The sequence below is a fragment of the Arvicanthis niloticus genome, chromosome 1 (assembly GCF_011762505.2).
Source record: "Arvicanthis niloticus isolate mArvNil1 chromosome 1, mArvNil1.pat.X, whole genome shotgun sequence".
NCBI classification, from domain to species: Eukaryota; Metazoa; Chordata; class Mammalia; order Rodentia; family Muridae; genus Arvicanthis; species Arvicanthis niloticus.
Genome location: NC_047658.1, coordinates 10,120,325 through 10,136,455, shown reverse-complemented (window position 1 = coordinate 10,136,455; position 16,131 = coordinate 10,120,325). Strand labels below are relative to the sequence as shown.

Here is a 16,131-nt window from a genome sequence, read left to right as displayed (position 1 = left end):
GGACTGTAGGATTGGTCCTGTAGAGCATGCACCAGGTAGCCTCCTCGGAGCTGACTTTATTTCTTCAGCTTTCCTGTGTTCCCTTACAGTCTAGTCTCCCTCCTGTGTCTGGTCTTGCCATGGCAGTCATGTTCAGATCTACCTGTTCAATCCTATTTTCTCCCACTTTCCCCCCTCACTGACACAGGAAACTACACAAGCCCCTCAAAGAGTGTTGGAAAAACTTCTCCTCTGTGCTCAGCACCCACCCAAACTTGAAGGAGCTGGACTTAGGCAACAGCATCTTGAACAAATGGGCCATGGAGATACTGTGCCTTAAGCTGGGAAATTCATCCTGCAGTATACAGAAGCTGATGTAAGTGCCACCCAGCCTGGGGCAGGCTTTCTTGTGGTTCTCCTGTGAACCCTGAGGAGAGATGTATTCTGAGAGGATAGATGCTGTAAAAGATCTCTAGCATGAACCAAGTCGCAGAAGCATGGGATTGGAGCTGACCAAAAGACCTGATAAAACGAGGTACATAAGTTTGAGGCAGGCTTAATGACTGCGGAATTTGAAGTCTACGTAGGAATTGGTTAGTAAGGGAGAAGATGAGAGGATGACTTTGGGGCCATAGAGTGACATGAGGTAAGTCGAGGTATATGATTCATGTCATTCTTTGATCACATTTTAATAACTCTAAAACTGTACAAATGTGAGAACAGCTAACAGTCAAAGGCAATAAGGGCAACTAAGAGCAGTCAGTCTGAAAAGAAGCTGATGTAATTCCCTTCAGCACAGCATAGGCTCGGAAACGAGCCGTGTGCAAAGAGCTACAGCTTTGAGAGCTAGCAAGATGGGTAAAACAGAAGAGTGTTATTGATTCAATGTGATTAATTATTAAATGAACAATTTAATGAGTATTATCTCTCTCTCTCTCTCTCTCTCTCTCTCTCTCTCTCTCTCTCTCTCCCTCCCTCCCTCCCTCCCTCCCTCCCTCTCCCCCCTCTCTCTCCCTCTCTCTCTCTCCCCCCCTCTCTCCCTCTCTCTCTCTCTCCCTCCCTCCCTCCCTCCCTCCCTCCCACCTCCACTTCTGCAGGTTTAAGAATGCAGAGATAGAGTCTGGCCTGCAATATCTCTGGAAGCTTGTTAGTAATCCGAACATAAAGTCCCTCAATCTAGGGAGCACTCCCATGACGGATGATGACATGAAGTTAGCCTGTGATGCGCTGAGACATCCAAGGTGCTCCCTGGAGACTCTGAGGTGAATGTATGAATTTGTACTTTAAAATTTGGAATAATTTCCAGGAAGTTGGCAAAACTACAGCAACTTGTGTGTGGTAAACCCTCTGGGGATTGCATATCAGATATCCTGCAGATTGGATACTTACATTATGATTCATTGATAACAGTAGAAAATTTACAGTTATGAAGTGGCAACAGAATAACTTTATGGTTTCTGAACACCACAACATGAGGGACTGTATTTAAAGGTCACAGCATTAGGAAGCTTGAGAACCACCACTCTAGGGGGTTGGATAGAGATGGAGAAGTTTTGGAGGTGGGGGCAGTAGTGATTGGCAATGCTATAGTAGGAGTTGGAGACAGGACTAAGGAATGGGCTACATGCCAGAAAACTGAGCATTTCAAACAGATTTTAAAATGTAAATATTGCATCGATGTTTATAAAAATCCAGGGATTTGTAAACATTAAAAACAGGACCAGTGTGGTGGCCTGGGGGATACAGGAGTTTGCCACCAAGCCTGATGACCTGAGTTTAATTCCCAGACCCCATAAGGTAGAGGGGGGTGGGAAATCCCAAAAGTTGTCCTTTGACAACATGTCCATTATGTCACATGTGTGTGCCCACATACACATTAAGAAATATAAAAATGGTGCCAGGCAGTGGTGGTGCACGCCTTTAATCCCAGCACTTGGGAGGCAGAGGCAGGTGGATTTATGAGTTCGAGGCCAGCCTGGTCTACACAGTGAGTTTCAGGACAGCCAGGGTTACACAGAGAAACCCTGTATCGAAGAAAAAAAATATATGAATCATTAAAAACAAGTATATACTTATAACCTAACAATGTCTGGGCTGAGTCATAGGAATGGCAAGTTTGAAGCCAACCTGCTTTTGTTTAGCAAGATCCTGTCTTCAGAAAAGGTGGTGGGGGCTGGTAAGGTGAAAGAAAGTAGGAAGCTGAACTGGTAAAGGGCTCATAGATCATACAAGACGTGCAGGGTTCAGTCCCCACAGGTGCACAAGCCCAAGCACAGTGCTCAAACCTGTAATCCCAGTGCTCCAGTGGTAGAAGCAGGAGGAGTGGATCAGCCTTAGCTTTTTAGCAATTTAGAGGCTAACCTGGGCTAACACAAGGCCTTGTCTCAAAAAGGAGGTCACGGGTAACCTCAGGCATTTTTTTTTTTTGTAATGGTTATATAACTATGGTGAACTTTCTCAGTGAGAACTAACACAGGCCCTCTTGTGAAGAGTTTTCCATCAAGGCATGCTAAGGAGTTGACACTTTTTGGGGGTTTTAAATTAGATTTAATTTTGTGTGCACATGTAGCATGTGTGTGGTCAGAGAACAACTCAGGAGCAATGCATTCTTTCTTGTACTGTATGGGTCCTGGTATCACACTCAGGTTTTTGGTATAGGTGGTGAGCACATTTATCCATTGAGAACATGAAAGCCCCATGGTTTTTTGTTTCCATTTAGCAAATATAGATGGCATATTGCATCTATGGGGGTGTGGTGTGCTAGGTGACAGTGTTGACAGGCTACTGTGAGGAAGAGAGAAAGAAGAGAAACTGAGCGGCCTCCTCAGTTCCTAAGGAGGTAAGTGGAGCCGGGCAGTGTTGGTGCACGCCTTTAATCCCAGAACTTGGGAGGCAGAGGCAGGAGGATTTCTGAGTTTCAGGCCAGCCTGGTCAAAGAGTGAGTTTCAGGACAGCCCGGGCAACACAGAGAAACCCTGCCTCAGAAAAAACAAACAAACAAACCAGGAGCTAAGTGGAGAGAGGGTTATCCAAGAGGGACAAGAAAATAATCTTGTGATGCCCCTCTCTAGGTTGGATTCCTGTGAGTTAACCCTTGCTGGTTATGAGATGATCTCCACACTCCTTCTTTCAACCACCAGCCTAAAGTGTCTCAGCCTGGCTAGAAATAAGGTGGGAGAAAATAGTATGATATACCTCGGGGACGCCTTGAGGAGCTCAGAGTGTTCACTGAAGAAGCTGATGTGAGTCTCCCTTCTCACTCTATGACTCTGTTGCATGTGAGATGCCCCAGAGATGGGTGGGACTGGTGAATGTCCTGGTGTTGGGGCATACGAGAAACCCCATTCATTCAATCATGGCAACCCTTCTGTTGAAAGGGAGTCAAGTGGGTGTCAGCCAAAGATCTCTGTCCTAACAAAGCTCTTTTAGAGTGTGAAACCTATATGAGCCAAGTGGGTTATTTCACACTTGACCCCACAGTTATAGTTACCCATTCATTCAGTGACCTATGACTTCCTTCTTAGTTGGCTAAGCCCAAAGCGGAGCATGTACATTGGTGACACAGGTATATAGTTATAATACCCAATAGGGTATAGTTGTATATGACAAGCACCCAGGAGGTTACAACAAAAGCATCATATCAAGTCTGAAGTCAGCCTGGGATACACTGAAAACGTGTCTTATCCCTGTCTATCTCCCTGTCTCTCTGTCTCTCATGTCTGTCTCTCTGTCTCTCCCTGTCTGTCTCTGTATCTGTCTGTATCTCTGTCTGTATCTCTCTGTCTGTTTCTGTGTGTTTTCGTCTCTCTGTCTCTGTGTCACTTTTATCAATGTTCCCGTGTCTGTTCTTGTCTCTCTGTCTCTGTCTACCTATGTGTCTGTCTCAGTCTGTGTGTCTGTCTGTTTGTGTGTCTTTCAATTTCTCTGCATCTCTTCTCTCTCTCTCTCTCTCTCTCTCTCTCTCTCTCTCTCTCTCTCTCTCTCTCTCTCACACACACACACACACACACACCAAGAAAAAGTGCTGGGGAGGTTCCTCTGTGGTGAAGAACACCTTCTACAAGCATGAGGACTAGAGTTCAGATCACCAGAGCCCCTGTAAATGCTGGATGGGCTTGGTGGGTTGCATCCATCACTATGGAGGCAGACAGGATCTCCAGAGCAATCTGGCTTGTCAGACTGGACCAAGTGATGAGCTTTGAGTTCAATTAGAGACCCTGCCTCAATAAAAAGACAGACATTGATCAAGGAAGATACCCACTGTCAACCTTGGGCCTCAAGCATGCATGTAGAGACATCTTACCTGCATGTTCATGTGCAGTCACAGACACACAAATATACATACATGCACACACTATACATGCCAAAAAGAGGAGGAGGGTCCTAATAGGATCATCTGAATGCCAGATAACTCTGACCTGGAAAGACAAAGGAGATAACAGAAGAGACAAGTCTAAGATTGTTGTTTTATACACATACTTCTACATGGACAGGTGGGGCAGTTGTTACTCATCCACTTGTCCTGTGTATAGAGAGGAGAGTGAAGAGGTAGCAATTGTAGAAACCACCATTTAAATTGAAATGAGATTTACCAGCTCTCATCAGTGCCTGCCTCCTTTCCTTCTCGAAACATATCTATGGGGTGGCCACCGTCTTTAGTCTCACTGGTAAGCAAGGAGGCAGTTTTAGGCTAAGTCACTCATTCATGGATGAACTATTATCAATGGGCAAAACAGAAAATCTGATCCACAGTCACTTCTCAGAGCTGTGTGCTGGCACCTGCCACAGCTCTAGCTCATTAAAGTCACTGAAAACAAGTAGTACAAATCGCCCTTTAGAGGCCAGATGTAAAGCTGGAAAGATGGCTCTGACTTAACACTTGTGGCTGTATTTTGTTGAAGGCACCCATATTAGCTGGCTCACAACCACCTGTAACTCCAGCTTCAAGGGGCACCAGCGCCTTCCTCTGGCCTCTGTGGGCACTGCACCTGCATAAACATTCACACATAAATAGAAATCTTAAAGGCCAGAAAAAGAAGAAATGACAATAATGACAACCTGGCTGCTGGACATTGGTCCAATCCAGCTGGTTTCTTTATTTGCCAGAAGAGATCCGCCATTGTTGATACTGAATAACAAGCACACACAGCAGGCCATCCTAAGAATTCCAGGTTTGTTGGGGTGGTTAGTTTGGCCACAGCCCTATGAGAAAGGGTCTTTAATGCTTTTGCTATGAGAAAGGGTCTTTAATGCTTTTGTTTTCTAGTCTGGAAGCTTTCCATTGAATGGCAAAGAATGAGGTAATCAAATAGATTTCACATTGTCAAATATGTCAATTATGTCAAAATATGTAATCAAATAGTTTACATAGTCAATGTATTGTCACACATAGAGGAGTTCCCTCCCACAGATTCATAGTGACTTTCAGTGAGAGGGACAGAAACAAAGGAAAGAAATCATAGGCCTGAGATGACTCAGCAGGTAAATATGCCTGCTTCTGAGGGAAAGTTTAAATGAATATTTTTGTATGTGTGTATACCGAGATCTACTCTATTTTATGGGTGTCTGTATATGAGTGCAGTACCTGGGGAGGACAGAAGAGAGTATCAGATCCCAAGGAGCTGGAGTTACAGGTTGTGAGCGTGAACCATTCAGTATAGGCTCTGGGGACTGAACTCAAGCCCTTTGGAAGAACAGCAAGTCCCTTAACCATTGAACCATCCGTCCAGACCCCATACATGCACATTCTGTATGTTCAACAAAACACACACAGATATTCTCTTTTCTTCACCTATATGCCCACCCAGTATCTCCTTTTATTCTCTAGAAACATTTCTATTTTCCTGATGCTTATACATACACAATTGTATGTATCTACAAAAAATCATGGACTGGCTGGTAGGATCAGCACCAGGCCTTGGCGATCTCAGCCTAGTTCTCAAACCCACACGGTGAAAAGTGACTCACTTCAGTTCTCTACATGCACATGTGCTTGTGTGTGTGCATACACATGCACTCACACTGTGCCCCCATTCATGCAGATAATAAATATAAGGCTGGAGAGTTGGCTCAGCAGGTATGAATACTTGTTGCTCTTCCAGAGTTCCAAATACCCACATCGGGCATCTCACAATCGCCTGTGACTCCAGCTCCATGGAATCTCATGTTCCCTTCTGGCCTTTTTGGACATCCACATAACATGCACCTAGACACAGACACACATAAATAAACATTTTTTTTCAAAATGAAAAATTTTAAGTCTAGGAACCACAAATGAAACCAGCTTGAGTCACTTCATATGCTTGTCTCTTGTTGTCTCCATTTCTCTACAAACAGCAACTTCATTCTCGTGATGGCTGGAAAAATATTCCAGTAACCACACACATATTTTCCACATCAATTCTTCTGTTGCTGGACACTCTGGGTGGTTCTATAGTTTAGCTGTTGTGAGTAGTGCTGTAATAAATGTTGGAATGCCAGTGCGGAGGAGGGAAACTTGAGAATGGACCTCACTGTGTCTGTTGGGGGTGGGGCTCTCCTTGTAGACTGGACGGCTGTGACCTCCCACCTGAAAGCTGCCACGTTCTGGCCTCAGCCCTTTTCAGCAACCAGAGCTTGACTCACCTGTGCCTATCAAACAACAACCTGGGGACTAAAGAAGTACAACAGCTGTGTCAGGTTATGAAGACTCCAGAATGTGCTCTCCAGCGGCTGATGTGAGTCTGGTTCCTTTCTGTGGGAGGCTGTCACAGCTCTCAGCCTAATAGGGCAGAGTGATGCTATCTGTGCGGTACAAACAGCTTCCTCCAGTGTGTTTGATACTTTTCTATTGCAGTGGTGCAACACCCTGACCCTGACAAAAAGGAACTTGAAGAAAAGGGTTTGTTTTAGCTTGTGGTTCCAGAGAGAGAGAGAGAAAGAGAGAGAGAAAGAGAGAGAGAAAGAGAGAGAGAAAGAGAGAGAGAAAGAGAGAGAGAGAGAGAGAGATTGATTGAGAGAGAGAGAGAGAGAGAGAGAGAGAGAGATTGATTGAGAGAGAGAGAGAGAGAGAGAGAGAGAGAGAGAGAGAGAGAGAGAGATTGATTGAGATTCTACCTCCTGGGGGGTGCGAGGGGGGAAGGAAGGCTTGGCAACAACCAGGAAAAACAAACCAGTGGAGCAGGAAGCCTCTGAGCACAATTTTAACACATGGAGGAAGCAGAAAGAACAGGGAGTGAGAGGAAGCTGGAACCCCCACAGCCCACCCCCAGTCGCATGCTTCCTCCAGTCAGGCTCCACCTCCTAATGGTTCCACAATCTCCCTAGAGGGAACCACCAACTGGGAACCAATTGTTCAAACACATGAGCCTTGGAGATGTTTCATAATCATCACTCCCAGTATGTTTAGGGCTCCGGTTCTTTGACCCTCAATTAGTATGAACCATTTTGTTATTGCTACTTGTATATATGTTTGGAAAATAATTCTAGGCTTTTATTATTTATTATCTAGGCATGATTATCTATACATGAGGATATGAGTAGGAATGCCACAGCACTCACATGTAGATGGGGGTGAGGCAGAAAACTTGGAGGAATTGCTTCCCTCCTTCCACCATGTCTGTCCCAGGGATCAAACTCAAATCGTTAGGCTTGGTTGCAAGCCCCTTTACCCACTATGCCATGTTACCAGCCCTCAAGATTCCTTCCAAGTGCAACCTTTGTTTTTTAGTCTGCTTGTGTATTTATGGGGAGAGATGGTTAAGAGGATGTATACATGTCTGGGTACAGATGTGTGTGCATGTGTACATGGAGGTTGAAGGTTGCTGTTGTCTTCAGTCATTCTGTCTAGAGTCTGGCTTGAACGCAGCTTGCTAATTGCTAGCTAGCTCAGTGGATCTATCTCTGCCTCAGAACCACTGAGGTTATAGGAGGGTCACTAAGTCTGACCTATATGTCTATGGATTCCTAGGATGTGAACTCAGGTCCTCATGTAAACAACTTTACCCAGTGATCTCAAGTTTGATGATGTTTTTTTTTTTTTTTTAAAAAATACAAGATGGTGTACTTGTAAACCACCTGCACACACTTCCCTCCACACTCTGTGTCTTCTAATAACATGGTGAAGTATATATGAAATGTAGACTTCATATTGTTACTGAATGTGGAACTAAAATATCTGTTGTACATGTTCATTTCGGGCACAGCATGTTTTTAATGTTTGGTGCAGATACTGTTGAAGGTACAGGTGTAGTGCCGGTGCCTGTGGCAGCGTCTGTGCTGAGTCCTGTCCCTGTCCGTCTTCGTGCTTTGCTCTGTCCTTGGAAATCCTTTCTCTGTTTTCTTGGAGTGGAAAAGTGTTCCTTCAAATATAGTCGAGCTATATTCCCTAAGCATCCTCAACTGACCAATCCGAAGCTGTCACTCCTGGTGACACAGGGTTTTTTTTCTTCCTGGGGTCTTTGATTGTACTTTCATCAGTCACCCAACCCTCAGACTTTGTGTTTTTCCATGGAGCAATGCTTTCCTGTTGATCCAGGGCTACTGTGGCTTGTGGCTGACAAGCATGGTCTAGCACATCACGGGGGCATCCCAGCCTCCTGGTGCTTTGCGATAGTGAATGTCACTTTCTAGTCAGGGTGTGTGTGTGTGTCGGGGAGGGGGTAAACATTCACGTGTGAGTCACCCATCCGTGTGAGTACAGACATGTGCATGCCACACTGAGGACACCCTTGCCTGTTGAGTTTCACCTTTCATCTTCTTGAGCCAGGGTTCTCTGTTAGCCACTGCATATGCTGGACTAGCCAAATCAGCACGATCTTCAAGGGAGAGACTCTGCCTCATTGTAATCAGGTGGTGGAGATCTGTCGAGGAAGACACCAGCAGCCAACCTTCTAGATTCTAGGCATTCCCTTCTGCCATTAGTGGTGCAAAGATTGCAGATGGGTGCTGGACTCTAGGGATCCAGACACAGGTCCTTACAATTGTCTAACAAGCACTCTACCCACTGAAACATCTCTCCAGCCCTAGATTTCTGAGAGTAGGATCTTATGTAGCCTCTTGATCTCATGTAATGAACAACTCTCAGTGACTCCCACACACATTTACACATGGACATGTACCTATGAAAAGATTTCTTTAGGATGCTGCAGTTGACTTGGGGCTAAAACCACAGATACATGGTGTTGGAGGCTCCTAGGAACACCACTCATGCAGACCATAGAGGGAAGACATTCTCCTTGGCTGCTGTGTGACAGTAGTCCCATGTAAATGTTTTAAAAACTAAGTTATCTTCAACCATAAATCTTATGTCTGACAAAGAATGAGATTCTTGGTAACTCATATTAATGCAACCTGCTTATTCTGGTTGGGGGTGTGGGGTGCTGCTTCTTGTTTGGTCCCTTTGAACAATTCATCCATCAATAACTTCTTGTGAATAAAATGTATGATATGAGGCAGCTGGTAAAGGAACTCACAGCCAAGCTTGATTCCTGAGTTCAATCCCCAGGACCCATGTAACGGTTGTAAGGAGAGAGCCAGGTCTTACAAGTTGTCCTGTGGTGCACCCTCGATGATGCTCACACCGTCATTTGAAATTCTGGATGATGTGTTCCCATGTCCTCATAAACCAGGAAGTCTGTTAAAGAATATAAGTTTAGCTGCATTGGGGTGGCACTTACTTGTAATGACAATATTCAGGACATGGAGGTAGGAATTCTAGGTCATCCTCATCAACAAAATGAGTTCCCAGCCAGCTTAGCCTATCGAAGATCCTGCCTCAAAAATATAAAAATAGGGGGCTGGCAAGATGGCTCAGCAGGTAAAGGTGCTTGCTGCCAAGCTTGACAGTCTGAATTTGATTCCTGTGACCTGCATGGTGGATGGAGAGAACCAACTTGAACCAATTATTAGTCTCTGACCTCCCTTCATGCACCATAGCATAAGTGCAGTACACAGTAAAAGGTAATTTAATTATTTTTCATCCTATTAAAATACAGGAGGGGTAGAGGGTCAGAGGGCATGTACACACATGTGCCTGTGCCTGCACAGCATGCACATGGGTAGTAAAGAAGGGAGGAGTCAGTTACTTTCTTCCACCATGTAGTTCCCAGAGAATGAACTCAGGCTGACATTCTCAGGCTTGACAGCAAGTACTCTTCTATGCTAAGCCATTTTACCAGCCTGGTCAGAGTTTGAGACTCTTCCAGTATGACCTAATACTAGTAACTATCCCAGTAAGTACCAACTTCTTTAATTATCCCTCCCACACTTAAGGCTAATGGCAATGAGCAATATAAAGAGGGTCCCCATCCTACAGAAGGGTAAATTGAGGCCAAAGGAAGTCTCTTATCCAAGGCCATGGGAAGGAACAGTGGTGATCTATCTCTTCCATTTGTCTCCACAGACTGAATCACTGCAACATTGTAGATGCTGCTGCCTACGGTTTCCTGGCATTGATACTTTCAAGCTACAGAAAGCTGACACACCTGAGCCTGTCCATGAACCCTGTAGGGGATAACGCAATGAAGCTATTGTGTGAAGCTCTAAAGGAGCCAGCGTGTTACCTTCAGGAACTGGAGTGAGTGACGCGTGGGGCGAAGGGTCGTCTCTGCTGCCCGGGTTTCTAGGAAACAAGAGGTGGATGAGGAGATGTGAGAATCAAAAACTCAAGGTCAAGTGCTCATCTTCCTGGGAATCACACTAGCAAAAGTGTGGAGCTAAGTCCACAGAGTTGAGGGAAGGAAGGAATTGCTATGAACAGGAACCCCAAGGCGAGATTATGAGTTGTTGGTCATCCTTGATCCCTAAAATTTGTTCATGTCTTCAGAGATGATAGTGTGGAACTAAGATCCTTGTGTATACACTCTATCACTGAGCCACGCCCCCAGCCCCTCACAGGGGATTCTAGGCAGGGGCTCTACCCTCAACCCTAGGGTTTAGGGCCCAAATCTAAATGTAAAGTGGATTTATATTTCATACATGCTTTAAACTTAGAATGTAAAGGTGGTTTCACACAAAGCTTTAAGTGCAGATTCGTTATAGCTGTGAGCTGTCAATGAGGTCGGATGTGAGACTTTTCCCTTGTGGACATCAGTGTGATGCTAAATTTCATGTTCAGAGATGTCTGGGTTTCAGATGCACAGACTCATTGAGAATCTTTGAATTATCAAACTCAAGTAAGCAGCCTTTATTGCAACAGTGTTCACATAGAGGCCAGAGGATAATTTGCAGGAAATGTCTCTCCCTTCAACGGTATGTGGGTCCAGGGTATCAAACTAGAATCAGCAGTACTGGTGGCAAGTACCTCTATCCACTGAGCCATTTCACTGACCCCAAAACATTCTTTTAGGAGGAAATAAAGGCAGATGTTCTGAGTGTTTCTGCATGTTACCCCCACTGTGGTTGTTCCCCACTGGAGGTGTGCATCTCTGTCTCTTGCAGACTAGTGGACTGCCAGCTCACGGAGAACTGCTGCGAAGACATAGCCTGCATGATCCCAATAGCCAAGCACTTACAGAGCTTGGATCTTGGAAACAACGCCCTGGGTGACAAAGGAGTCATAGCCCTGTGCGAGGGACTAAAGCAAAATACTGGCTCACTGAGGAGACTTGGGTAACTTCTTGGGGTCACCTCTTTGAGGGAAAAAGTTCAGTGGAGGTGGGAGGACCTGAATGTGAAACTAGGGTGCTGCTGTCATGTTAATGACTTCATAAAGTCAGACAGTATTTACCTTGGAGTCATGGGTCTGGGTGTCCTGGATCTACCAGTGGAAAGCCTTCAGATAGATGCTCACTGAACTTCCCCCTCGATGCTAGCCATGGTGCTAGGTGCTGGAAATACAGAAACTCATGACTTGATGGTCCAGCACATTGAATTGAGCAGGAAGGATGAATACAGAGCAACCAGGAACAGCGATAGTTCTTAAGACTTTAGTCAGCATGTAATCCACCTGGGAACCTGTTAGACCAGAGTCCTACCAAGGACAATAGCTCACACTTGTAATTCCAACACACAAGAGGATGAAGTAGGATCACCTTGGGTCTGATGCAAGTCTGGGCTACATTGCGAGTTCTGTGAGATCTAATGCATGTGTGTGTGTGCGTGCACACACACACTCCCACACATACAACACACAGAAATAAAACTTACTTAACTAGAATATGGGCCAGTGAGATGGCAGCAGGAAAAGGCATCCAATAATGTGAATCCCATCACTAGGATACAGATGATTGAAGGAGAGAATAAAGTATAGTAAGTTCTCATCTGACCCCACACACATGCATGTATACATATACAGAACAAATAAAGGTAACTTTTGAAGTATCGGATCCCTCTGATATACCATTAGCAGCTGATTCCCCGCCCTTTAAGGTGGAGTCTCTCCATGCAGCCCAAGCTTATGATCCTGTGTCTCAGCCTCTTGCGTGTAAGGATTATGGGAGTGTGCTGCCATGCCCAGCTCCAGCTCCATGGTGGCTTGATCTTTTCATTTAAAGTTTACTGCATAAACGTGCATCTCTGCATCTGTGCCTGAATCTCTAAATGCACCACACGCATGCTTGTACCCACAGAGGCCAGGAGAAAGCATCAGATCTCTTGGAGCCACAGTTATGTGTGACTGTAAACCACCTGATGTGGATGCTGCGAATCACACCAAGTCCTGTGCAAGAGCAGCAAATGCTCTTAACCACTGAGAAATTTCTCCAGTGCCTCTTGTTAATGATATTCTCTGGCATGCTGCTCTATATTTTTATTGCACACGTTCATCCTACGTAGTTTTGGGTTTCACAAGGACACTTTCTTACAAATATATAATGTACTTTGATCAAGTTCCTCTCTCTCTGTTTCTCTCTCTCTCTCTCTCCCTCTCTCTCTCTCTCTCTCTCTCTCACACACACACACACACACACACACACTGTCTCACACCCCTCCCCCTCCCACCCCATTAGTTTGCTTTCATTCCCCTAGAATCAGCTTCACATCTACTTTGGTGGCATATATTTATGTATCTGCGTACATCACATCTACATCTGACTTTATGTATCTACTTATAATTTGGGCTCCACGAACAAGAGAAAACAATGCGATATTTGCCTTTCCACATCTGACTGACTTCACTTACTATACTAACCTCCAGTTTTATCCATTTTCCTAAAACCCTAACCCTGTAAAGTTTCCAGCTTCATCTCATATATTATAGTCTGACTAAGCTCTGACCACCTAGGCATGGTAATCTCTTATGAGTGCCCCCGATGAGAGCAGTATCCATGCAACTTTGTAGGTACCATGAGCCTGTCCAGACTTCTTCCTTGCAGATCCCCACTCTTTGTAGTCTTTGATGCAGTATCACTTATTAATCAGCAAGTATTTCTGTAATTCTTGTCATGTTCCCTATTTCAGTATAGCTGGACTCTTTCACAAAGACACTTTGAGGTACCCAGTGGCAATCAGAGCCAGAACCAGAACTTAGAAATGAGCATGTTCAGGCTCTCCCCAAGAGCCGTTAAACCAAGGTCTGCATGGAGACCCTTTCTCCTTTTTAAAGCATTAGGTTGAACTCTTACGGGCCAGCTGAGTGGAGGGTCTGTCATTGATGGGTTCCTTCTCGGTCTTCCGGTAGGTTGGGGGCCTGTGAGTTGACTTCCAAATGCTGTGAGGTATTGTCATTGGTCATCGCTAGCAACTCGAGACTGAAGAGCCTAAACCTGGTAATGAATGACTTCAGTACAGCAGGGATGTTGAAGCTGTGCTGTGCATTCCAATGCCCTGCCACCAGCCTGTCGGTAATTGGGTAAGTTCCGAATTGTCTCCTGAGACATAAAACCTGACTCTCTGACAAGTTGATTGGAGAGGAAAAGCAATTGAAAGTAGTTGAGACCATGGCTTGGAAACTAGCTTTATCTAGTGTAGTGGCTCTCCATCTTCCTAGTGCTGGGGCCCTTAGTACATTTCCTCGTGCTGTGGTGACCCCCTCCAACTGTAAAAATATTTTTGTTGCTACTTCATAACTGTAATTTTGCTACTATTATGATATGTGACCCCCAAGGATAGGCTCTGGATCCACAGGTTGATAACCACTGACAGAAAGTTCCAGAAGAACCAAGGTTACACACTGAGACCCTGTCTCAAAAAAAATATTTATACATTTGTTTTCAAGAAAGGGAGTTTGACACACACTCCTACATGAATAAGACACAGGACTTTAAGTGAAGTCAGTCCCAAAGACAAATATCGTGTGACTGTTCGTATGAGATTCCTAGACAGTAGACTCATCAAGACAGAAAGGCTGGAGGTTGCTAAAGGATACAACAATGAAGGTTAGAGGCTTAACTCCGGGGAAGAGCCCTTTCTTAGCATTTGTATAGTTCTGGGTTCCATCCATAGCACTGCCAAAATAATTTAAAAAGGAAATTTATTTAGAGTTGACATTTAGCATCTCCAGGCTAAACTAAGCTCCAGTTTGGGATGATGGGGAGAGTACTGAAGATGGATGGCTGCAGTGGTTGCACTACACGTGTGTAATGCCACTTACACATCCAGCAATGGTTATGATGGTTCATTCTGCCACATGTTGTGACTCCCACCTACAACTGTAGTCCTTGTGAAGCTTGAGACAAGAGGGTGGCCACAAATCTGCGGCTGTCTTTGACTACATAGCGAGTTCTAGACAGCATAGGCCTCAGACTCCATCTCAATCAAAAATAGACAAGTTTGTCATGCGTGTTAAATATTGAACATAGCCACCGATGAGTCACTGTGTTCTGATAACTAGTGTCCCCACTCATTATTAAATAGACTGGTGGGTCAAAATGGGGCTGGAAAAATGGCTAGATACTTGAAAGTATTTGCTGCTCTTGCAAGGGACTGAGTTCAGTTCTCAGAACACACCTGGTAGCTCACAAAAACCTATATCCCAAGTTTTGGTGTTCTAATGCCCTCTCCTGGCCGCTGTGGGCACTGTAAGTGCATAGTAGACATAGGTGTGTAGATACATACACATACATTTTAAAATACTAACATTTATGTGCACATGTAGAGTCAGAACAACTTGCAAAAGTCAGTTTGCTCTTTCCATCATGTTGATTCTGGGGATAAAACTCAGGTTGTCAGGCTTGGCAACCAAGTGTTTTTATCCACTGAGCCATCTCACATGACCACATACACTTACAACTCAAAAAGGCAATTTGGCTGAAGTGCTGAGCATGGTGGTGCCTGCCTATAATCCTGGCTCTAAGGAAGCAGAGGCAGGAGGATTGCTGCAAATTTGAGGCCAGGCATACCTAGTACATTCTGGGCTAGGCAGCCCTGTATAACAAGACTCTGTCTCCAAAAATGAAATAAAAAAAGAATTTGGCTGAAGATTGGGCTGGCAACCCAGGTGAGACTGCTGGTGAAATGACTCTGAGTAAGTTCTCCAGTAATAGCCATGATTTATCCAAAGTGCAATTTTTAGCACATGGATATAAGTGTGAAAGGCCCAGGAGTGACTTACAGGGATGGAGTGTTTTTGAAGACAGGCAGGAGGGAATAGGAAGTTGGGAATTCTGGCTGAGTGAGGTCAGCAATCTTTACATAAATATGTTACAAAAGGTACATGCTACAAACAAGTCCAAAAGGCAGAGAGTTGTTTAAAAGAGCCATGATGCCCCAACATGTCTCTATTTTTTAATTAGTTTAGTAACCCACTGCCTCCAACTGAAGTTCAGAGGCACATGGGTGTGGTGTCATCCACTGGAGTATGAGCAACTTACCAAGTCCCCAAAGAAATGAAAGTGATTCTCCCTCTTCCATTAGGGATGGGGCCTTAGAAGCCCCTCCCCCAACCCATTTAATCTACAGGGGGTAGAGGGTTGTACTACTCTCATTGAGAGTTCTCAAAAAGGGTTGTAGTCCCCTGATCTGGTTTCCAGGACATAACTAGGTCCTATGCATGACATCCCTTTCTTCCCAGCCTCTGGAAGCAGCAGTACTATGCCGAGGTGAGAAAACAGCTGGAGGAAGTGCAGTCTATCAAGCCCCACGTGGTGATTGATGGTGACTGGTATTCTATTGATGAAGATGATCGTAACTGGTGGAAAAACTGAAGACACGACTCCCCTCTCCTTCACGTCCTAGGACTTCAGTATCTCTGAAATGTTTGTCTTGCCTCAGAGGATATATCAAGAATGAAATAAA

General features: G+C 44.8%; 1 protein-coding gene across 3 annotated transcripts in view; it reads left to right on the top strand.

Annotated features, from left to right (window-relative positions):
• The window catches only part of LOC117693507 (NACHT, LRR and PYD domains-containing protein 5-like), a 59,864-nt gene extending 43,733 nt beyond the window's left edge, over positions 1–16,131 (top strand). For all 3 annotated transcript variants that reach the window (XM_076932086.1, XM_076932081.1, XM_076932080.1), the window contains 8 exons: positions 188–355; positions 1,077–1,241; positions 3,051–3,221; positions 6,525–6,695; positions 10,361–10,534; positions 11,398–11,568; positions 13,577–13,747; positions 15,908–16,131. In XM_076932086.1, coding sequence (XP_076788201.1) covers positions 188–355; positions 1,077–1,241; positions 3,051–3,221; positions 6,525–6,695; positions 10,361–10,534; positions 11,398–11,568; positions 13,577–13,747; positions 15,908–16,040 — 1,324 coding nt within the window. In that variant the 3' untranslated portion in view covers positions 16,041–16,131. The remainder of the gene's footprint in view (positions 1–187; positions 356–1,076; positions 1,242–3,050; positions 3,222–6,524; positions 6,696–10,360; positions 10,535–11,397; positions 11,569–13,576; positions 13,748–15,907) is intronic.